Raw genomic sequence first — 23,269 nt, forward strand, 5'->3', positions numbered from 1 at the left:
CTATAGCTTAATTTCGTTGATTTCCCTCCTCCTGTGTATTGGTGGCCAGAGTGGAGAGTTCACGAATCTCTCCCAACCTTCTCCCTTCATTTCCTAATTTAAAGATCAATAACACCAGACTTGATCCCAAAAGATCTCAAATGGAGTCTATCAGTCAAGAAGAGTCTTCTTTCTGTGAATACTTCCTAATGATCAATCAGCCCAAACTTTCCTCATAGCACCAAGCCTTGAGCCATCTGTTGATATTACTTATTCCTATCATTCCTTTGCCTTCCTTCTCTAGGGACTGGAAGCTTTCTGCAAAAAAATCACATGAGCTTCCTAGCCAAGCGTAATCATCCTTGATCTATTATCTTGACCAAATGGTGTCTAGCGTTCTCATCAGTGTCGGAGAGGTCTGCGATTGGCTATAGATCAAAGACACACCTGCAGATAGCCACCAGGCTCCAGCTTAACATTAGTGGCAGAACCAGTTTCACTCTGCTCTTCAAGAAGTTGTATGGATTTATTCAGATACTGATGGGGAAAGCTAACAGACACTCTACCTACCTGTGTGCCTTTGATGTACATTTAAAAACTCCATAATAGAGGCAGTACAAAACAAAGCACCCGATGCATCAATGCTTCTCCTTCCTACCACCCATCACTTACTTGCTATTCATGCTTAAATCTGCACTGCACTTTCCCACCAGACAAAAATCCCACCCTCAATCTCCTCTGTCTATCACTTTGAGCTCAGACAAGTCAAATTTACAATGAATCCAGAAAGTAAAAAAACTGTGGCGGAGGGGAGGAAGATTGGGAGGGAGGAGAGCCTTATTCAGATCTTAGGGAAGCAAAGCATTTCAAAGACAAGGATCCTTCCAGAGAATGTTCCTCCAGTAGCTTTTATAACTGCTGCCATTTTACCACGTCAGTATGGTACCACTGAGACCTAAACATTAGTGATGGTAAATAAATACATAATAGAGAAAAGCAATGATATTAAGCAACAAAAGGTGCTATCAGGTATCTCAAGCAGTGAAAACTTCTGATCTCATCACTTTCTGTAATTTCCTGATTGTGGCTGAATGTCTGAACAATGAACAAAGATTCTGTATCATCATTCAGGCATTTAAAAAAAAAAGTTGAGGGGGACTTTTTTCCACACAAATGAAACAACTCTACAAACTGAAATCATGCTGAAAATATCACTGTGATCACATTGCCAGCATTTGACACATTTTATGAATGAGTCTATTTTATAATATCGGCACTATCTATAATATCAGCAGAACAAGCACATAAATATTACTGATATTATCTAAACTGAGCATTGCATAAAGTGTAGGCATTTCCTAGTGTTTTTATCATCATGGGCCATTAACTCCTAATGGACAATCATTTTTCCATGGCATGGATATAATATTATTTTAAGCTCCTTGGGGTTTTATTCTACAAAATATGGGACCAAAGATTCCTCTACAGAGAGGGATAAAATCCTATAGATTCCAGCAAATGAGCCAGGGATGAGGAGAGAGAAACTTTGGCACAATTAATCCTATGCGGGGCTGGGGATTTGAGCATACAGAGTGGCAGACCAGAATTAATAATTCTGATCCGGGAACCTCTTAGTGCCAATTGGCAGAGAGCACAGGGGTACAAGGATCCCATACATGCACCAAAAGTGATCATGTAAGATCTCTTAAGTATGTGTCACACCAATCATCATGATCATTGTGAAGTGGATGTGTAGATAGTGCGTAAAGAGTTATGCATGTCTACTGAAAATTATGTTCTTAAAATAGGTAAATTAAGACAGGACACCAGAATGTGAGAAACAGATTCTTGGCAAGAAGGGATTAGTAAACACCTCTGTCTGGTGGAGCTTTGTGTATTGGACACATCCAGGCCAACTCAATCATGCCAAGGAACCCTAAGATGAATCTCTGAAGTGGGGATCTCCTGGGGTAAGGAACCATGTTCTGTAACTGCAAAAGAGAAGTGGAGAGGAACAAGATTTTGTCTTTCAGTTTGGGAAGAGAAACGGTCTGCAGGCTTGATCTTGTGAAAGTAGTGTCTCAGACACCCTTGTTGAGAACTCTAGGAAAAAGACTTGAGATAAGCTAGTGTGTAGGAGACAGAGAAATGTATTGTGTGTTATATTTAAACTCTAAAATGAATGTCATGTGTTTGTTAGATTTATTTATATATACATAAACTCCTTGTTTTCAGTAATCTTAGTTACTATCATTTGAATCTCAACTTTCGTAAACATCATTCTTGTTTTCACTGTATCTAAGTTTGGTGCGTGAAGTCCAGTGGTGAGTATGAAGTGTAGCTAGTAAACTGGGGAGTGTAATTCCTTTGGGAGTAAAGAAACTGAGAGATCTGGGAGTGAGGAGTGCAGAAGGGACACTTAAGAAGACTTGGTGTGTGCCTATTGCTATCACATACAGAGAGAATGAGGCCTGTGAAGGCCTAGAAGGTAGAGTTTGTTGTCACTTGCCAGAGACTAGAGTCCAGGAGCTGATCCTCAAAGACTTCCTCACAGTAAGGGCAAATGGTAAGGAGGTGCCTCATAATCCTAGATACACCAAGAAGCATCATAACAATGTCCCATGCTTTGGAAAATCATCTACTAGTTTGCTGGAACTTGGTGTGACTTCTGTCACCACACCCATGCTTTATGAAAAATGGTTTATGAATATGCATCTCACAGATGCTTTATGCAAAACCATTCATGTAACTTACAAATTTTAAAGTTACAATCTGATTAATCTGTATATCCTATTTTTGTGCATGTATCTTTCTTGTATCTGAAGTTAGAAATATGAAGTATGGATCTCTTTGTAGTTCTAAGTGTGCTAATGAGAGCCATTAATTATACTACAAGTATTTAATGATTCAGTACTCAAATAAGCATCTTGTGAATAGTCATTTTGTCCTATAAACCTAAATTGTGATTGGTTCTAAAAAGACATGTGATCATGCTACCTGGTGCTGGAATCCATCTTTAATCTGGTATTTTTCCATAGGGATGGAGGGTGCCAAACACAGGGTTCCCACCCTGGGGGAAAGTCTATTTAAGCAATGGGAAATAATCAACACTTTATCTTCAGATGGCCTTTGAAGCTGCCTGGACCACCCTAAGAGGATACAAAACTTTTGAAGAAACTGTAAACCCAGGCCAGAGTAAAGATCAATTCTGACTCAAAGTCTGTTACCTGATAAGAACAGTTGTTTAGTGTAAGCATTTGCATGTAAGAAGTTTCTAGTGGATTAGAACTAGCTAAATGGATTTTGTTGATTTTAATATAGCAATTTACTTTGATTTGACTGTTTTCATTTGCAACCACTTAAATACTACTTTTATACTTAATAAAACACTTTTTATTATCAAGTCCAGTGTAAATAATTATCTGAGAGGGAGGGGAACAACCACTGTGCATACCTCTTTCATTGATAGAGAGGGCAAACTTTTATGAGTTTTCATTGTGTAAAACTTTTACACAGAGTAAGATGAATTTGTCTGGGGTTTTGGTCCCTTTAGGGGTTGGCTTCCTAGGTGGTAAGTCATTAGAGCTGAGCCCTCCTGGAGCTGAACGTGTTCAGTTTCTGTCTTGCCCTGCAGGGAGGCCAGTAAACCCCAATTCTGTTCTTTGACTGGGGGAGACCAGAGGATTTGGCCCAGCAGCACAGAATGGTGGGGAGCTCCAGAGAGCAGGAAGGCGGGCACAAGGAATCTCACAGCCTTCGCAGGCCCCTGGGCAAGGTGAGGGAGGTCCAGCTTCCCACTCCTGGAAGGGGTAGGGCCGCAGGCAGAGGGGACAGGGCTGGGGGCAGCCAGTTCTCAGCACCATCTGGACTGTGGTGAACTCCCTCACCCCCCAGCTCTCAGTGCTGCCTGGAGCATGCAGCATGGCATTCCACTCTGACAATTACCTTTAAGGGCCGGGGCTCTGGCTACTGCTACAATAGCAGCATCCAGTGGCCCTGGGCCCCTTTGAATTGCCCGGTCCCAGGGAAGATGCCTCCTATGCTCCCATCTGTCACCAGGCCTGGGCGCGGGCATCAGTAGCATGATCAGCACAGCAGGGGATAACCCCAAGGGGACTTCTGTGATTCAGCTCATCACAACTTCCATTATGATCAATTTTGCTGTCAGTGGCTATATGTTTATAACATACATGTCTATTTACCATTATGTTCATACTGTCTCCATAGTAATATTACAAACTTCCACTCGGCTTTCTTATTTCTGCCATGCCTCAGTTTTAGAGTTGTACGTGTGATGAACAAGTAGAGCCCTCAGTCATCTGAAGTACTTTTTAGTAAGCCCCCTGTCCATCTGTACAAAGCATTTCTATGGCTGAAGTACATCACAAACTTAGAGTCCCAGAAGAGTCAATTTTTGGCACAGCCTCTGCACCCTAAGGTTTTTAGCAGTAGCACTTATTATACCCTAGGGAGCATTTTCAAATCTCATTTATTCTGAGAAAGGGTTTAAAACTGACAAATTTGAATCTCTTGTCAAATTGTCATAAGCAGACACATGGTAGCTCTACTCATTGGTCTCAAGGCATCAGGATTTAGGGTCAAATCATCCGCTTCTAAGTTATTCCACTCGTGGAGTTTCCTGTGTTTCATTCTACTGGGAGCTGCTTCTCATCCTGGAATTGATCGGGGGCTCAGACCAAAGAAGATACAAATCCCTCGTACACCACTGTTGTATCATGCAAGCAAGGTACTAACAAACTTTAACAGGACTTTATTTATGAAAAGTGAAACCTTTTTACAAAGCTGCTGTGCCCCTCTGTAGCTCTCACTCAGCCCTGGCTACTCTTCGCCCCACTCCTTCCTGTTTCCTGTTCTTCCAGACTCCCAACAACTTGTGCTCCCAGTTCTAATAATTACAAGCAGCATCTAAAACACCACATTCCCTCCTCTCTTAAGAAGCTCTCTCAGTTATAAAATAAACATTGTTGTTCAAACCACAGCAACAAATATGGAACAAGTCACTAAACTGTTGGCAGAAATATTACACTGAAAACACTGTAAATACTACATAACATAGTCTCTAATCCAGACAGGTGGTCGTCTGATAGACTATCTCTCAAACCCCATTTCTAGTGCAATGTCTTGTTATGTTGGTACTATGGTGAAATCATCCAACTAGGGTTGCCAGGTGTCTGGTATTCTACCAGACAATCCAGTATTTGCACCCTCTGCCTGGTAAAAAAAAAAAAAAAAAAAAAAAAAGTCAGTGTCCAGTATACTCTGATTTTTCCGGCTGGGCACCAGATGGAAGCCTCATGTGGCCGGGAAGAGTGGCTGGGACTCCCAGCCACTCCTCCCACCCCTGCCAGACTGCTGAGATGACCAGAGGCTTCCAGCGGACAGCATAGCCCCGCCTAACAGCTGGGACTCCTAGGCCGGGAGGTGGGGCTGGGATTGCCTCTGGTCGTGTCAGAAGCCGGGCGGGGGCGGGGAGGAGTGGCTGGGAAGCGGGGTATGATCCGGGGCTGGGAGCCTTCAGCTGATTGCTTCTGGCCTAGGAGTGATGCCTTGGGGAGGAGAAGGACACACCCTGTCCCTAAGTGCTGGTCAAGCAGGGTGTGGAGCCATAGTCCAGGACAGAAGCTCACAGGTGCTTTGTGGTTGTTTAGGTGCTTTCCATGGGCTCTCAGCCAAAACTGAGTGGGATGGAATTCCTGCTTCTTTCCACTGGGACACCCAAAGACTTGGCTATGGGGAGGTCACCTTCCTACCCATGGTCACCCCACCCTCCACCCTGCCATTGTGATGCCTTGGGGTCTGCCTCTCTGCTTTTGGTAGCAGGCTAGGGTTGCCAGGTGACTGGTTTTCACCCAGACAGTCCAGTATTTTTGGCTCCAGTCTGGTAAAAAAATTCAGAGAATACTGGACACCTAAAATGTCCAATGTTTTCTGAATTTTTCCCCAGCCAGCAGGTGAAAGTGTCAGGCACCTGGCAACCCTACAAACACTCAGTACCCGGCCTCCCTCCTGGCTCCCAGCCCCCATGCTTACCTGGTTCCCCAAGGCTGTTGGCACAAAATGGCTGCCAGCCAAAAGACCTAGGGGGAAGCAATGCTTTCCCCTGGGTCTTAGTGCTCAACATCTCCCCTGTTCTTATCCCTGCACTCACTCTTAAAGGGGACATGCTGTTTTATTTATTTATTTTTTTACGAACGGGGCCCTCTCCCTGGTCTCCAGCAGACCAGGGAGAGGAAGTAAAGCGGCGGAGCACGTGGGCAGCGGACAGCCCAGACGTGCGTCTGGGCTGTCTGCTGCCCACGTGTTCCGCCGCTTTGCTCCCCGTCCCCCTGGTCTGCAGAGCAGGAGGACGGGGAGCAAAGCAGAGCAAAGCCGCGGAGTCCGAGGGCAGCAGGACAGCCACGGCGCGTCTGGGCTGTCCCGCTGCCCCCGTGCTCCGCGGCTTTGCTCCAGACGCCTGTGGTACAGCAGCTGGGGCGCTGCCGGTTGGTCCTGTAGCGCCGCTCTGGGCGCTACTGGACCAACCCGGCAGCACCCTAGCTGCTCTGCCCCAGGCGTCCTGATTCAGCCACTGCTGGTCAGTTTCAGCAGCGGCTGAATCAGGACGCCTGGGGCAGAGGAGCTTGGGTGCTGCTGGGTTGGTCCAGTAGCGCCGAGGAGCGGCGGCGCTACTGGACCAACCCAGCAGCACCCCAGCTGCTCTGCCCCAGGCATCCCCAAGTCAGCCGCTGCTGAAACTGACCAGTGGCTGACTACAGGAAGCCCCTGCCCCGGGCTTCCTGGAATCAGCCGCTGATCAGTTTCAGCAGCAGCTGACTTGGGGATGCCTGGGGTTCTTAAGTTGAATCTGTATGTAAGTCAGAACTGGCATCCAGATTCAGCCGCTGTTGAAACTGATCAGTTTCAGCAGCGGCTGAATCTGGACGCCAGTTCCGACTTACATACAGATTCAACTTAAGAACAAACCTACAGTCCCTATCTTGTACGTAACCTTGGGACTGCCTTTATAAGTTGTGGTTCTAGAAGTAAGCATTCTCTTACACAAAGCATGGTTGTTTTCTCAATGAGCTGGTCTCTAATCATCTCATCTGCCATATTCCCAAAATCACAAGTTACAATCAGACTCCTCAGAGAAGCAATATACTGCATTATAGTCTCCCCTGGTTTCTGTTCATACTGGCAAAATCTGTAGCAATTTACTACTACATTCACTTTTGGTAGAAAAAAGTTCTTTAATGCAGTGAGTGCAGTTTCATATTTATCATCTGCATGTGGAAAAGTGTAAAATACATGCTGCCCTTCCACTCCAAAGCAGTGGATTAGCAGAGCATGCTTTCTTACTTCAGAAATCTCTGTAGCACTGATTGCAAGCAGGTAAGTCTCAAACATATGGATCCAGGCAATAAAAGCAATTAGAGGCTCACCTGGGCTTTGCAGAAAGTGTGCAGGCGGGTTCAGAGGCAGAAGATCCATCCTGGTCACCAAAATGTTGTATCATGCAAGGAAGGTACTAACAAACTTCAACAGGCCTTTATTTACCAAAGGTGAAACCTCTTTACAAAGCTGCTGCTGCACCCCTCTGTAGTTCTCACTCAGCCCTGGCTCACCTCCTCCCCCCTCCTTCCTGTTTCCTGTGCTTCCAGACTCTCAGCAGCCCGTGCTCCCAGTTCTAATAATTACAAGCGGCATCTAAAACACCACAACCACTGAAGCCATATTAGCTGGGAGTGCCAGGATTACTTCTGATTCCACAGGACCTTTTAGCCCCACAGAGTTTATTTGAAAGGCTGTGGCAGGGGTAGGGTTTAAGCTGCTAAAGAGAAACTTCACAAAGCTCCTTCTCTGGTGGCTTACGTTTATTTTTATAGCTGCAGCGGGTAGCCGAGTTAGTCTGTACAGGATAAACTTAAAAAACAACAAATGGTCCAGTAAAGTGCTATCAGACCATTTGTTGTTTTTTAAGTTTATTTTTAGGTTATTGTTACATTCAAGAGCACCCAAGTCCAAATGCTATCTCAGTGTCTGGCCACATTCTCCTCATACAGCTTAAATTCTTGAATTCAACTACCCTTTCCTCACTACCTCAGAACAACCTATACTAGGGTGTGATGGGGTGTACCACCCCACCACTGGGGAAGGTAGGCCTAACCAGGCTCACTTGGTTGAAGACGTCCCACCCCTGCGACCCTATTGGGCATGCTTAGACTGCAGCCCAGGTATAAAGGCCTGGAGAGAGGCTTAGCAGGGCTGGCTGTGGATGAAGGAGGCATAGCCAGAGCTCCTATAGGTAAACTGCTAGAGGGATCAGATCCAGAGACCAATAAGTGAGACACCAGTGCTGTGGCAGAGAAGCTGGAGGAATGACTCTGGAAAGGTCAGTGGAGAATAGTGGGAAGTAGCCCAGGGTGGGAGATTGCAGATCTCCACAGGAAACCTATTGCAGGAGGGTTCCCCACTGAGCAAGCAGTGGACCACATCACTGCTAATAGGGCTCTGAGCTGGAACCTGGTGGAGCAGGGAGGACCTGGGTTCCCCCCCTTCAATCCCCAACCTGTGGGGATGGCACCTGTTTATTAATGATTCCAGCTACTAGGCTGCACTGCCCCAGCAAGAGGAGGGGTTGATTATTGACTTTGACTGTTAGGCTGCATGGCTCCAGTGAGGGGTGTGTGTGAGTAGTGGACTTCTGCAGTTAGGCCATATGGCCCCAATGAGAGGGCCAACTATCTAGGACAGGAGAGGAATTGCTGAATTTTTGTAGTTGAGGTGTGATTTCAAGAGCCCTAGGGACTTGACTACTATCCCTGGAGGGAGGGCAGTGTACCACCCCGCAACACAGGGGTGGTAGCCTTTCCAAAGCGGTGTGCCAAGATCTAGACCTCCTGCCCTAAGCTGTACTGCTCTCTTGCAGGGGAGGGGCTCTCTGCTTGGTTTCCTGCTCTGGCTTGCCCTGTAGGGAGGGGAGGAGCAGCATGCTCCTGCTTCCCTGCAAGTTGTATCCAGCACAAGGGGCAGCTCAGCTGACTCCAATCTTGCGGGGGTGGGGGAGAATGCTGGATCACCAGCATAGGCTCCCTGCTGTGGGTGGGGGGAGTGAGAGAGCCAGTATATTGTGTGCACCACTGAAAATCATCTTGCCTGCTACTTGCATACATTGCTGACCCCTGACCTGTAAGGTCAAAACAATATACAAACAGCTGCCCTGCTACTGCTGAAGCTCCCTGTCCTGATTTGTAGTCAGCAAAACACTTTTCCCTGGCTTAAAAAGAGATTGGGCTGCTCTTTTCAACAGTCTAACTCCTAAGCTGGCTAGGTTCAGCTGCATCTGATCTCTTCTCAACTGAGTGGCTCCTGGGGAGACTTTCAATTGTTGGTTGGGCTTTAATTCAAAACTAAATCCCTTTACTGCTGAACTGAGGGTTTCCCCAGGTTTCAAACTATGGAGGGGACAAACCCCATATATGTTCTTGCACTGTGTGCCAGCATTATATAACTGTATTAATGCTTTAACATTTGAATAGAATTTTTTCTGTCTTCCTCCAGGTCTCTCAGGCTGAGCATTTATTGCCACTCTAATCAGAAAACAGCCTTTCAACATTCTCATAAGTGATTACACTTTTAACATCAGCAGGTGCACCAGAATTACAAAAGGCAAATTCTCTTTTCACACAGGGCATGTATTCCCACTGGTGACACTGAAGTCAATGGGGTCACTCCAAACTTGCACTGCTATATGTGAGATTGGAATGGTCAGCAAACATGTTTACTAATGCAACAGGCAGAGCTGTCAGATGTCAAACTTGGACTCTTCACTCATGCTTCAGAATAAATTGCATTTGTAATTTACTTCCAATATCTGGCCTTAAGAAATCATGAAAATTAGAATTTCTCAGACTAGGTCCTTTTACTTAATGAACTAGAAAGATCACTAGGAATTTTTAGCCTCTGACAATCTTTTCCTGATGTTCAGAGATGGGGCCAAATTTCACCTAAGTTATTCATAATATTTCTGAGGACAGACTGTCAGAATTTGTCTCAAAGCATAAATAGTTTTGATGCTATTACAAAATTCTTCAGCTTTACTCATCCAGGAAACTAATAGAAATTTTGGCATACATTGTCAGTGGCAATTGATATTATCAGATTAATATTTCCTCAATAACTAATCTGCAAGAATACCATAGGAGGGAAAGAAATATCACTGCTCAATACCTAGCCAGTTCAGTGTGGCGGCAGAATAACATTGGTTCCCTTATGTAAATAGAAACTTCATTGTATTTTTTTGTGTCTGCGGTAAAATATAAAAACTGTATAAAATAGCTGAGATCATTATATTAAGAACATGGGTGAAATCCTGGCACTGTTTAAGCTGATGACAAAACTTCAATGTGGTCAGGATTTCACTCCTTGATTTCTTACCTTTTGGTTTTTTGTGGGCTCAATTTCTCAAGCTTTAGCATTGCTTTTATGTTAGCTTTTGCACTAATGTGCTAGAACTTTGTAATGCATATAATACAGCAGAGTAGATCTTCAGCTGACATAACTCCATTAAAGTTTAAGATCTGCTCCACTGTGGTTATGTGCATTAATAAAGAAGGTTGCTAGAGCACAGCCAAGGGCACTACAACTATTTCAAAATAACTAAATTTGACTTAAATTGGGAGTTAACGATCAAAATAGCATGTCCCCACTACAGGGAAGCCTTGTCCCAGGCAGGCTCCATTCATGTGGATGCGCTACTTCAACTTGGAGCCCTAGGAAACTATTCCCCAGAGTAATTTGAACTAATTATTCCCCAGTGTTACTTCAAAATAGCGGCACCAGAGTGACCACACTAATGCTATTTCGAAGTAACACTTATTTCAAAATAGTTATTTCCTGTTGAAAGCAGGAGTACAGATTTTGAAATGAGGCCCATTTTGAAATAAGGGGTTTGGTAGTGTGATCGTTCCTCTTATAAATTTGACCTAAGGGGGATGGTTTCAAAATAATGTCCTAGTGTAGACCAGGGCCAAATGTGCTACTTCATGCATCTGACACAGTGGGATTTTGCCCATGAAAGCTTATGCCCAAATAAACCAGTGTCTTTAAGGTACCGTGCCTCCTTGTGTTAGTCTTGTGACTCTGGTGCCCTTTTAGCAGCCCAGCAAACTGCAAATCATGGGAAGGAAGCAGAGGAATGCATTACAAATCTGGTATTTCAGCTGCGTACTTAATTCTGCTATTCACTGTCATGCAACAGACTGGTGACACTGCTACTGAATTTTGACTGCAGCAAAACCTCCAGGTTCATTGAAGTTGTGGATGACTTTTCCAGTGCAGTCCTCAGTCCCAACATGTAAGATGTACTAATGGAGCATAATTCACTAGCATCAACAATGGCAACACTTTTAGTTGTATTGGATCTGACACAATAAAAGTGCACTTTCATTCTAAGAGCTTGTTTTTGATGATTTTAGGAAAAGGCTATCTTGTGGGTTACCATGTATATTAGCTAAACCAGACTGTCTCTGCATCAAAGGATAAATGGACACACATCCTTCTACAAAAACCTTCAAAACAGAGCCATCTCCTCCTACTCCCATGGTGTCAGCAGTTAGTTGATGTCCTGATCTAGCCTTAGATGTTGCCACATGAACACTCTTAAGGAATTCCTCATGGGTATGGATGATCTTCAGCCTAGCCATGTCCTCCTATACAGATTCCACCAGCAGGCACCTTTCACATGGGGGGATCTCCCCAGCCTGGATTTCTGTAAGTGGGAAACACAGGCCACAGTCTCCGTAGAAGGTGCTTGGTAGAGGCATCCCTGGCCAAATGGTCTGTTTGGCTACAGGTGCTGGTGGAGGAAATAGGTGTGGTGGCACAGTCATGATGTGCTTCCTAATCATATTGCTTGTAGTGGAACTCTCTCAAGCTTCCCTGATCACTCAGTCTTTGGCTTGTAAGGCTGCCTCTCCTGGCTCAGCCCTACCCTGCTCATTAAGCACAAAGGGGGAGGGTGATCACCAGGCTGACCAAAGGAACAAAGACTCATAATCCCAACTGATACAGTAACTGACATCACCCAAAACAGGAAAAAAAATGCAAATAAACATTCAAGCAAGCTCATGCACCCCCAAGTTAGTACTCACACCTTCTTTGTGCAGCAAGGGCTCTCCTTCTCTCCCTGGGAGAGCTGAAGAGCCTGAAGGTTCAGAGCACAAACAGCCTGGAAACTGGCCTCCCTCCTGCCACTCCAGAGCCAGTGTCAGTGCTGTGCAGGGATTTGGCACATGGAGGGTTTGACTCCTTCTAGCCAGTGCCCCACGCCGGAGCTCTTGGCCTTTCCCAGAGGCAATGGGAAAAGGAAGCAGGGCACTCTGGACAGGAACTTGTTCTCTGGACAGTTATAGGAGCAGGATGCACCCTAGATGGGCTATTGAGGAACAGCAGGAGTAAGGGGATGAAAGACACACCAGGGCTATGTCTACACTTGCAGCTTCTTGCCCAAGTATGGCCATTCTTGTGCAAGAATCTGCAGAGCATCCACACTGCTTGCCCGCTTTTGTGCAAGGAAGTTTACAGTACTGCGTAGTAAGAGAGCTTCTTGCGCAAGAGCTTTGCCCTTTTTTAACAGGTGTAAGCCCTCTTGCACAGGAGCTCTTGTGCAAGAGGGCAGTGTGGATGCTCGGCAGGGATTTCTTGCACAAGAAGGCCCTATTGCTAAAATGGCCATCAGTGCTTTCTTGCACAAAAGAGCGTCCACACTGCCATAGGCGCTCTTGCACAAAAGCACAGCTCGCACATGGCAGTGTGGATGTTTTCCTGCGCAAGAGTTTGCACAAGAAGCTGCCGGTGAAGACATAGCCCAGGAGAGGAAAGCAAAAGGGGAAGCAAGTAATGAGCTGAGGGGTGGGTAGTGGAGGCAACATGTAACCAGCTACTGCCTACCCACACACACTGGACTCCATAGCTCACAGCACTCAACCAAGCCAGATGGAAATGGAAGGGAGGGCCAGGGCTCTTTTGACCAAGAGCTGGCATAAAGGAAGGGCTGCCCTGATAGATTAGCAGGAGCAGCCAGCAGCCATGTGTGCTGCAAATGGATGCTCAGTGCAGCTTGGGCTGGAGGAAGCAGGCCCCCAGCCCTACCTATAGCCCTGCCCGTCTCTGCTGAGGCCCTGCACCTCCATAACAGGAAGAGGAGGGGGCAAGCGTGCACACACCTCAGCCTCCTCTGCCCAGAGCACTGGGGAGGGAGGCGGGTGTGCTGCCCGAGCCTCCCCAACCCCAGAGAACCAAGGAGGGAAGAGGACATATGGCCCAAGTGTCCTCAGCCCAAGAGCATCAGGGATGAAGGAGGGCACACAGCTCCAGCCTCCCCAGCCCTGGAGCACCTGCAGAGCAGCAACACTCCACCCTCACAACAGGCTACCAGACACACATGGTGCTGCATCTTCACACCTCCAGCCTCAGCCACTGGACCCCCACTTGTTGCTGGTGGCAGGAGCTGGTGAGCAGGGATCCAGCTAGCAACAGGACCTGCCAGTACTGATGGAAGGGGAAAGAAAATATGAGACAATTTGCTAATTTTAAAGAAAAAGTTGGCAAACTGGCTGGTAGGCTTGAATACAGCACCATCCCTTTAAAAACAGGACCTCTGGTCACCCAATTTCCAGAGAACTATCCTCAATGATTCCTCAAGCTCCCCTGATCACTCAGTCTTTGGCTTTTAAGGCTGCCTCTCCTGGCTCAGCCCTACCCTACCCACTCAGATCTTTCTTGAGTAGTTACAGATAATTCATTTTATATGTGTCATTGAGATGGTTTTCACATAGCTATGTGAAAACAAACCGTTATATGGATGTAGCTTATGTAGGCAAAGGAGCCCAATAATGCTTATGTTGTTTGGAAATGTGGTTGATGGTTTAACTATACGGGCCAAAGCACTCCTTTGGATAATATACACTGCATCTCCACTAGGGGGCTTTTGCATACAGTATAGCTGTACTGGCAAAACCTTTGCAGCTGTGAGTCTCAGACCTCAGTAGTTCAAGAGCCAAATGAGCAATCAAATTATCCAAAAGAGCCACAGTACTGTGAATTCATTGTTTTCTTTGCACTATACTTTCACCACAAATTGATTGACCACACATTGTACAATTGCTTAATAACACAGTAAGAGGATCCCGATTGGTTAGTAACTTAGATCAGTCAGTTAACAGAGATTTAATATTGTGTACTGCACAGAGCCACAGGAGACACATTTAAGAGTCACTTGTGGCTCGTGAGCCTCAGTCTGAGTATCACTGCTTTGCAGTGTAGATTAGCCCTCAGGGTCCCTGTGCCTCACTTTCCCACTTGTACAATGGTATCTTGTATTGTAATAGTAATTCCTTACCTCACGGGGGTATTGCAAGGAAAAACTCACTAAAGATGAGGCTCTCAGATCCTATTGTATCGGGGGCATTTAAATAATTAAGACAAAACTACATAGTAGGAATGCCTCAAATAGTGTACGTGTATTAAGAAATGAAAACAATGCACAGGGCCATACTTTGTAAGTGCTTTTCCTTGATGTCTTATTCAATATTTATCAGATTCAGATTAGCTATCCAGTTTTAGAGGTGATGGGGCTAAATCCTGGCTTAGATTCCATCTACGACCAGCACTCTGCAGAATTCCTAGTTGCCTCCACAAACGCAATCTCAAGCTCTGCCCCATTAGAGCTAGCCACACAGCACTTAACTAACAGCTGCCTAACTTCTCTTTGAATGTCTCAACCCCCGCCTTCATTTTTTTTTGCCAAACATTTCCCACAATGCTACTACCAGCTCAGCTCCAGCATTGGTAGACACAGTAAAGAATAGACAGGTCCAGGGACCATTGGCATCTTATGCACTGTTGCTTCAGGGCTACACAACATAGCGGTTAGATCGCCGGCAGCCACTGGTGCCTATCTGTACTAGCACTTTCTCACTTATGCAGTGATGAGCAGACCCAGAATTAATGACTCCACATCAGAGACTAAGGCACATCCCTCTCTCTGAATAATGCATTCTTGCCCATGCTGCCTGTCACCTTGGAGATTGCTTGTAACTGGGAGTAATGTAAGGAAAAAACACTTTGTGCCTTTGACTGTGCTTTAGCACTGTCCATCTTAGAGCAGAATTAACTCCCACTCAAGTAGCCTTCTGGCTTGGAGAAGAGCATGCTAGAAAGTACAGTGCTAGTTTGGCCCTTCCTCCCACCTAACAGAGCTCTTATTGAGTTGGGATGGAGAGTTTCTGTTGAGAGGAAAATGCAGCAGGAGAAATCCTTCCCCCCAACCAATGTTCTAATTTTTTCCATCCATGTGTGGAATAAATGTTATGTGCCCCGAGGTATGTGAAGATGTGTACCACTAGTAGAAACACATGCTGCTGGTTTTGGGCACTTTGCTAATCAGCTGGGCAGCATTTAAATCTCTTCTGATGGCAACCCAAACACTTAGCCTCCAGGGAACACTGCCATGATTTACAATCATGCCTAATTAACCTATGGCGGTCCCTGACACAATTGAGACTTGGGGCTTAGGGGGAATTCAGGACTAAAGAAATATAGTTAGATTAAATGGGACGGAAATGTAAAAGGATACAAACTCTTGCCCAGCCAAATGCCTGCTGTATGGAAGAGACTTGCTAAGGGGTAGGCTGGGTCATAACTGTCCATTAAAGGGAATCTTGCACCTTACTTTGAGGCATCTAGCACTGGTCATTTCCAGGGACTGGATACTGGACTAGACGGACCATTTGTCTGATCCACTACAGCAATATGTGCATTTTTATGTGTCTAAACTATTCCCTCCCTTCTGCTCCCTCAGTCCTGTTCCACAAGTTTCTTATCCCCCTGCTCATGTTAGTGTTATGGAACATAAAGGCCTATGTCATCTTAAGAAATACAAATAATAGCAACATAAATTAATTATTAGCACACACAATGTTACAGCATTTCATTCTAATAACTTTTATTAGGTCATTCCAACAACTATTACCAGAAGTACCATTCAGCTCATTTGCAAATGCATGAATTGACAAACATCAAATCCTTACCAGAATCACATATTCTTACAGGTGTCCCAGACACAACATTAACTATATTAAGCAAAATTCATAAATAGTAAAAGTTCTCTTTTTTCACATTGCAGCCTTCCTCAAGCATGTATGTACGGCTTCGGAGTATTCTCCCCCATAAACTTTCTTAGTTGTTGTAACAGCCATAGAGATGATGGTTTTTTTCTGCAGAACCTTTTTCCCTTTAGCAATTGACAGTTAGTATTGCTTTCAGCACATGACATGTTTGCATCTGAAACGAAGGTGGTGGTGTAACACAATCTAGTATTATCAGCTTGTAGTTTCCCCCCATACTCTATCCTCATTAGAAACCTTTCAATGGTACAGGCTGAACCTCTCTAAACCAGGACTTTGGTCCAGCAACATCTGTGGTCTAACAGGACCACAGATGCTCCAGGATCAGACAGTCCTGGTGGAAGGCGGGCGGCTGGGAGCCCTGAAGGCTGGCAGGGTCCTGGTGAAAGGCGGGCGGCTGGGAGCCCTGAAGGCTGGCAGGGTCCTGGTGAAAGGTGGGCGGCTGGGAGCCCTGAAGGCTGGCAGGGTCCTGGTGGAAGGCGGGCGGCTGGGAGCCCTGAAGGCTGGCAGGGTAGTGGACTGCTGGTAGCCTGGTGCATGGCAGCAGGGCTGCCCACTACAGGGCCAGGTAGGCAGCAGGGTTGGGGAGCCTGACATGTGGCAAGGCAGTGTGGCTGGTGAGCCCGGGGGCACAGCAGGTCCAGGGAGTTCAGGTGTGCAGCAGCAGGGCAATAGGGCCGCCTGGCAGGGCAGTGGTGCCAGTAGCAGTGGGGGAGCCGGGCCAGGGCTAAGTGGGTCGGTGTCAAGGGGACAAGAAATGACCTCCCCTGGTCCGGCAAAATCCCTCAACTAGACCGGTCAGATGAGGTCCAACCTGTAACACTTCCCCAAGAACAATACATTTTCCACATAGGCAGCTCCATTCTAATCACTCCCTCTCCTTGAACACATTAAAGTCTGTGACTTCCAGCAATGGTGATGTTATAGTTAAGGTGGACTATCAAGCAGTTCTTTCCCTCGATATTTACAGTCACTTTTACTCATGCTACAATATATGACTCAAAAATGGACATACATTTTCTGAAATGTTCACAGTGCAGTGTTGTGGCCTACCAAACCTGGTATATGTCATTAAAAATAAACATTTTTTATAAAAATAGAATACTTTAAGTGTTTACACTAACAGCCAGTTACATCCTACACCAAACAAGCTATACAGTAACACGCACAGAATTCCACAGGAACAGAAATAACACGATGCTTGCCCTAAAGCTATATTATTCTTCTCTACATAACAAAATCTTTAATTAGTGTCTCTCCTGAAAATCATTTCTGGTCATGATTTAGGAATATACTATGTATCATCATTCGCTGGACTTGATTAACTCAAGGAGCAACTATGAGCACTAAAAACAGGTTTCTTTTGTTCAATGTTCTTAAACCTTCAGTAATGGCATGCAAAGTTTAGCAGCAATCTCACCATGTGGCAGCCTTTTTGGCTCAGAGTTGGCTTTCCTTAGTTGGCTCAGCATCTCCTCTTCTCAACCCCTCACACACATTATGCTGAAGTGCTTTTGCATGGTTGGTTAGTGTAGCTGTAGCTACTAAACATGTGGTCACCCCAGCCAGCAGCTCCTTGCTCTGTTACTGCTCCCCCATCTACTTGGCTACTTCTCCAAATGATGCTCCAAAAACTGCTGCATCCTAGGCTTTAGCCTACTGTAGTGGTCTCCAACCACTTTTTGAATCTGTCAGTCCAGGATCTACCTCAAACCCAAATACCCCTGCCCCACCCCTTTGCCAGGGCCCCACCCTCCTCACTTTGTGAAGATAGGGTATGGGGGTGGCAGAGTGACATCAACGCCCCCCTGCCTCTATCTCCCCCCACTCTGCACAACAAGCAGGAGGCTCTTGGCAGGAACAGCAGGATGGTGGAGGGAGGGGTAGCTGAAGTACAGGCACTTGTTAGCCTTTTGGCCAAACCAGTCAGGATCATCTGTCAAAGGCTCTAAGATCTACTGGTAAATCCCGATTTACTGGTTGGTGACCACTGGCCTAATGGTTAATATGGACTCCCTAAGTTTTCACTCTCATGGAGCAGCTAATACCTGATTGACAAAAGAGAAACCTCACAATTTTCAATAAGAAATCTGTACATACAAATTATTTCTCAAAGAAGTGACTGAATTTTGGAATGACAGTGACATTAACATTGATACAGCTCTTCTCTGGGTGTGTTCCCTTACATTTTAGGTACAGCATAAATATACTTCTCAAAAGTTGACACATTTATTTCATGGCATTTTGGAATGTTATTTTAGAAACTTGCCATGAGGCAAGGAACCTTGTTGATATAATGGGCAAATGAAGAACAAAGATAGAGTCTAAATACAACAGGAAACATTTTACAGTCTTGGGATTCTTCTTATTTGGCCTGGTTTTAGTGTGAAAAACATTACTGCATGGCCCATTGACCAACAGTATATGCAACAGGAATGGTACATCAAGCTCGAGTGATTGGTACTCTAGCCTTTCCCCTTCTTGCATTAATGATGAGTCTCTGTACATCTCTGTTGTTCATCTCTCATTCTGCTGTACATGCTCTAAACTACAATAGAACCCAGGCTGCAAATGGTGAGTAAATTCATTTCACAAATGAATGAGAGATGATGGGTACTAGCACTAGATGGTAACAGAGTCTGGAAAATTGAAACAGCTGCCCCAGAGATTTGGGATTTACCACTGTAGTGCATAGAATCCCACAGCTATAAACAGCATACCCTCTCATCAACAGTATAGTTCGGACAACATCAAACATGTGCAACAGTGTTTTCACAAAAACTGGGCAGTGAAAAAGTAGTGGACAAAACATTTACTTTTGTTCAGACTACTACTAATGGCATTGTATTGTAAACAAACCTGATCATGTATCCACATCCCTATCTATGTTATCTTGTGATGACAAAAGAGAAGGATAGGGAGCAACACATTTCACATTGACATACATGGCATTGACATGAACATAATGCTCTCCAATAAAAGTGGAGAAGATTGTTGATATTTTTGAAACCAGTTCAGAAAACGTTGGGCGCATTTCAGGCTTTGGATGCCAACACTTTAGCATGACTTCAAACCTGCCATTGAAAAAAAAAAACCAGTAAGTGCTCATCTATGAAATATGCAAAATAAACCGAACAACCCAGAATCAATAATATTCAAAGGGTGCGTTGCAAACTATTTACTTACAGTGGGTCAGGGCAGTATTCTGGCTGCAGTAACCTTCTTCCTTGTAATAAGTAAATAGTTATATCAAAAGAATTCACATCAGGGTAAGGCGGTGCTCCTCTCGTCATAAGTTCCCACAGCAACACACCAAAGGACCACTAATAAAACAAACCAATGGGAAAACACAGGTGAGAGAGAGTTTTGAATTCCACTTGTCTGGAATATGGTCTGACAGATTTGATCAGATCCAGTTTCCCTGTGAAACAAGCTATTTTACTGCATGCAACATATAAATACTGCAGAAACTTGAGGAACAACTTAAACTAGAACCAGGGAAACTGAACTGAATAATTTAAAAATAAAAGCCTGTCAATCAACTACTTAGCTGGTGAAATTAGCACTGCTTCTCTGATACCAATGGAACTCCACCAATTTACGGCAGCTGAAAAGTAGGCTAATACTAAATATATAAATATTGGAGAATACAAATGGCTGAAATTCTACACACCAGACTAATCTGAATGTGAATTGAGTTTAGGTGTAAAATACAAAGTGATGCAGCCAACTAGTGACTTCAACTAGTAACTTTTTTCTGCATAGAAAGCCAGGTAACATTTGATTGCAATGGTCAAAGAATTACAGTAAAACTCCATTGGTCCAGCATCCAATGCTCCGGCACTCCTGATGGTCCGGCACCATCGGGAACTTGGAAGTGCTCCGGTCAGCCGGACAATTGGAGCTGCTCTATGCCTGGCTTCCCCGATTCAGCCGCTGCTGAAACTGACCAGCATCTGAATCGGGGAAGCTGGGGGCAGAGCAGCTGGGGTGCTGTCCCATGCGTCCCCAAGAGCAGCTAGGGTGCTGCCGGGTTGGTCTTGCAGTGTCGAGGGGTGGCGCTACCAGACCAACCTGGCAGCACCCCAGCTGCTCTGCCACAGGCGTCCCAGATTCAGCCGCTGCTGAAACTGACCAGCAGCGGCTGAATCGGGGATGTCTGGGGCAGAGCTGGACTATCGGAAGGGGGGGCTATGAGGGGTCTGGGGTAGCATCCCCCCCCAGGCCCCTCATAGCCCCCTCTTCCGATAGTCTGGCATATCTGATAATCCGGCTCCCCCGGGTCCTAAAGGTGTCGGATTATCAGAAGTTTACTATATAAAGTAAATAAAGCCTCTTCAAGAGCAGTTAGTTTTTAAGAATGTGAAAGCTAACTTTGTGTCTTCTTCATCTGCAAACCTAACATCCAATCCTGCTCTCAGTAAACTCAGTGAGAGATTTATCCTCTGTTTCACTAACAGTGAGATTAGACCTCCCTTTCTTTCCTGAGCAGCAACTGACAAACATACCAAACTGTTGTCACTTTGTAACAAGCAGGGGCGGATATAGGGCAGGGCGAACGGGGCGGCTGCCCCAGACCCCGTGCTTCAGAAAGCCCTGCGCATGCGCCGTGGCAAAGGGGGGGGGCCTCGCGGAATTATGCTGCCCGGGGCCCCGCAAAATGGTCATCTGCCCCTGGTAACAAGCACAGATGTATTCTCTACAATTGGATAATTCCAATTTCATATTCTTTTGTGAACTGGAGTAGGTTTCCACCCTAGTTTTGGTTTGGACATATATTCTTAGTACATTAATCAAATGTCATAAAGATGCCTTTGACATTTCTAGGGATGTTTTTAAATGAGAAACTTTAGAAAATACACAGAAATAGTCTGTACTTTACCACGTCTGATTTTGTAGTGAACTTCTGAGTTTGCAAACTTTCTAAAGCCATCCATTTCACTGGCAGTTTAGCTCCAGTTTTATTGTGCACACTGTAGTATTCTTTATCATAGACATCTCTAGCAAGACCAAAATCAGCAACCTTGACAGTGAATTTTTCATCCAGCCTATGAAAATGACAACAATTATTATCTGTATCTGCGCAGACAGGATTTACAATGGCTGTGATTATTCTCTAGATTATAATAAGTGACTTGGTGTTTGCGACCATAACTTTTGAAGCTAGCACTCTATCTTGCATCTATTATCTCATGCTAAATTGAAACAAAAGACCTTGATATCCATTTAACAAATTGAACGAACTCAAGAAAATTATTGCTATTGCCCTGATCATTCAAATTACAATTCTTTAAAAAATTGGCATCATAAAAAGGTCTTTAATACAACCCTGTTCACCCAGACAGTGAATGCTACACAATTTCTGATATATTTGCTTCTTTTTCCACATACCTAGAAAACGAGTAATTTCCATATTGAGATACCACCTCTCCCGTTTTTTGATAGTTTAAACAAGACAACTCCTCTTTATCACACTAATTGTTCAGAATTGATGATAGTTCATTGCAAAGGAGGTAGTAGGAGTACACATTGCAATAAACAGAGCAGATCTTTTGGTTGGTGTAATTTTGTTTTTTAATAGATAAATAAGATGGAAAATGCCTATGGGCAAATCCTGCCTCCTCCCCTTTGGCTGTACAGGATGCCAGACACAGTATTTTTGGTGTGGTTTTATTGCCATGGGAAGGCAGCATTTGGGGAGCCCACACAGGTGGTTCATGTCTCCTGCATGTGGTGAATCCCCATTCTATGTGGTGTCCCAGGTTATCCATTCAGCATGGCTTAGGCTAAGGATGAATTTGGGGTGAAGGTGGACCACTAGCTTCTCAGAAGGGTCATTGGACATTACCCTGTACATAATGGAGATGGATGAATAGCAGTAACTAGTGCAACCTGAAGGCTACAGTAACAGCCACACTGCATCCTAGGAGAAGGATGTTTCTACCAAAGCCCCAGTAGGACAATCCTATACCACACCTGGCCACCTAAATGAGGGGGACACATTTTAGCCCTTACACTGTAAACTAAAATCAATTTTTGTTGAAAATTTGACATTGTTTGCCTAAGAAAGAGTCCTATAAGATGGAACAAAATAGAATTATATAAACTAATGCTTGTAATAGAGGAAGTGCTCTTCTTCCTTCCTCATAAAGACCAAGGGAACGTTCAATAAAACTGAACCATGGCAAAATAAAAACTGATCAAAATAAATTATTTTCCATACAACACATGATTATTCAGACAGTGGAACTTATTGCTACATGAGATCATTCAAGGATCTTACTTGTTTATAGAAATAACAAAACCATCCAGAATTCTAACAGATCATACTAAAAAGGAGTATTGGAAGGGACATTAAACCTCATGCTCAATGCTTGAACCAATTTCTAATTACTAGCAATTGAGAAGAGACATTCATGGGGGAGATGATCCCATATCTATCTAAAGTGGGGTTCCTTACACATTTCTCTGAAGCATCCAATGCCAGAGACAGAACATTGCACTACAGGCAGTCCCCGGGTTACGTACAAGATAGGGACTGTAGGTTTGTTCTTAAGTTGAATTTGTACGTAAGTCGGAACTGGTACATATTGTACCCCAGGTGTCCCCGATTCAGCCGCTGTTGAAACTGACCAGCAGCGGCTGAATCGCACACGCCTGGGGCAGAGCAGCTGGAGTGCTCCTGGGTTGGTCTGGTAGCGCCGACCCATGGCGCGGTGGGACCAACCCGGCAGCACCCCAGCTACTCTACCCCAGGCGTTGGCGAGAAAAGCCTGGTCTGCTGGGGGGGGGGGGGGGGGTGCACTAGCTGCGCCCCCCCCAGCAGACCAGGGAGACGCAGAGCGGCTTTTCTCGCCACGGAGGACGCGGGCGGCGGGACTGCGGCGCGTCTCGGCGGTCCCGCCGCCCGCGTCCTCCGCGGCGAGAAAAGCCGCTCTGCGTCTCCCTGGTCTTCTGGGGGGGCGCTAACTCTGCGTCTCCCCGGTCTGCTGGGGGGAAGCGCCCCCCATGCCGCCGGAGGCGGCGACAGTGAGGGAGGCACCCCGCACTAGCTGCGCCCCCCCGTTTGTAACTAGGGTCCGACTTACGTCGGATTGACGTAA

At 45.4% G+C, this 23,269-nt stretch overlaps 1 protein-coding gene across 6 annotated transcripts in view; it reads right to left on the reverse strand.

The window, feature by feature from the left end:
- Positions 1-15,968: 15,968 nt before the first annotated feature.
- Positions 15,969-23,269, reverse strand: part of MET (MET proto-oncogene, receptor tyrosine kinase) — a 130,917-nt gene continuing 123,616 nt past the window's right edge. For all 6 annotated transcript variants that reach the window (XM_014573355.3, XM_014573354.3, XM_075929236.1 and 3 more), the window contains exons 19-21: positions 21,049-21,214; positions 19,353-19,489; positions 15,969-19,240 (exon numbers count right to left, since the gene is read on the reverse strand). In XM_014573355.3, the coding sequence (XP_014428841.1) occupies positions 19,030-19,240; positions 19,353-19,489; positions 21,049-21,214 (514 nt within the window). In that variant the 3' untranslated portion in view covers positions 15,969-19,029. The remainder of the gene's footprint in view (positions 19,241-19,352; positions 19,490-21,048; positions 21,215-23,269) is intronic.

Source organism: Pelodiscus sinensis, chromosome 1 (assembly GCF_049634645.1).
Source record: "Pelodiscus sinensis isolate JC-2024 chromosome 1, ASM4963464v1, whole genome shotgun sequence".
Classification (NCBI taxonomy): Eukaryota; Metazoa; Chordata; order Testudines; family Trionychidae; genus Pelodiscus; species Pelodiscus sinensis.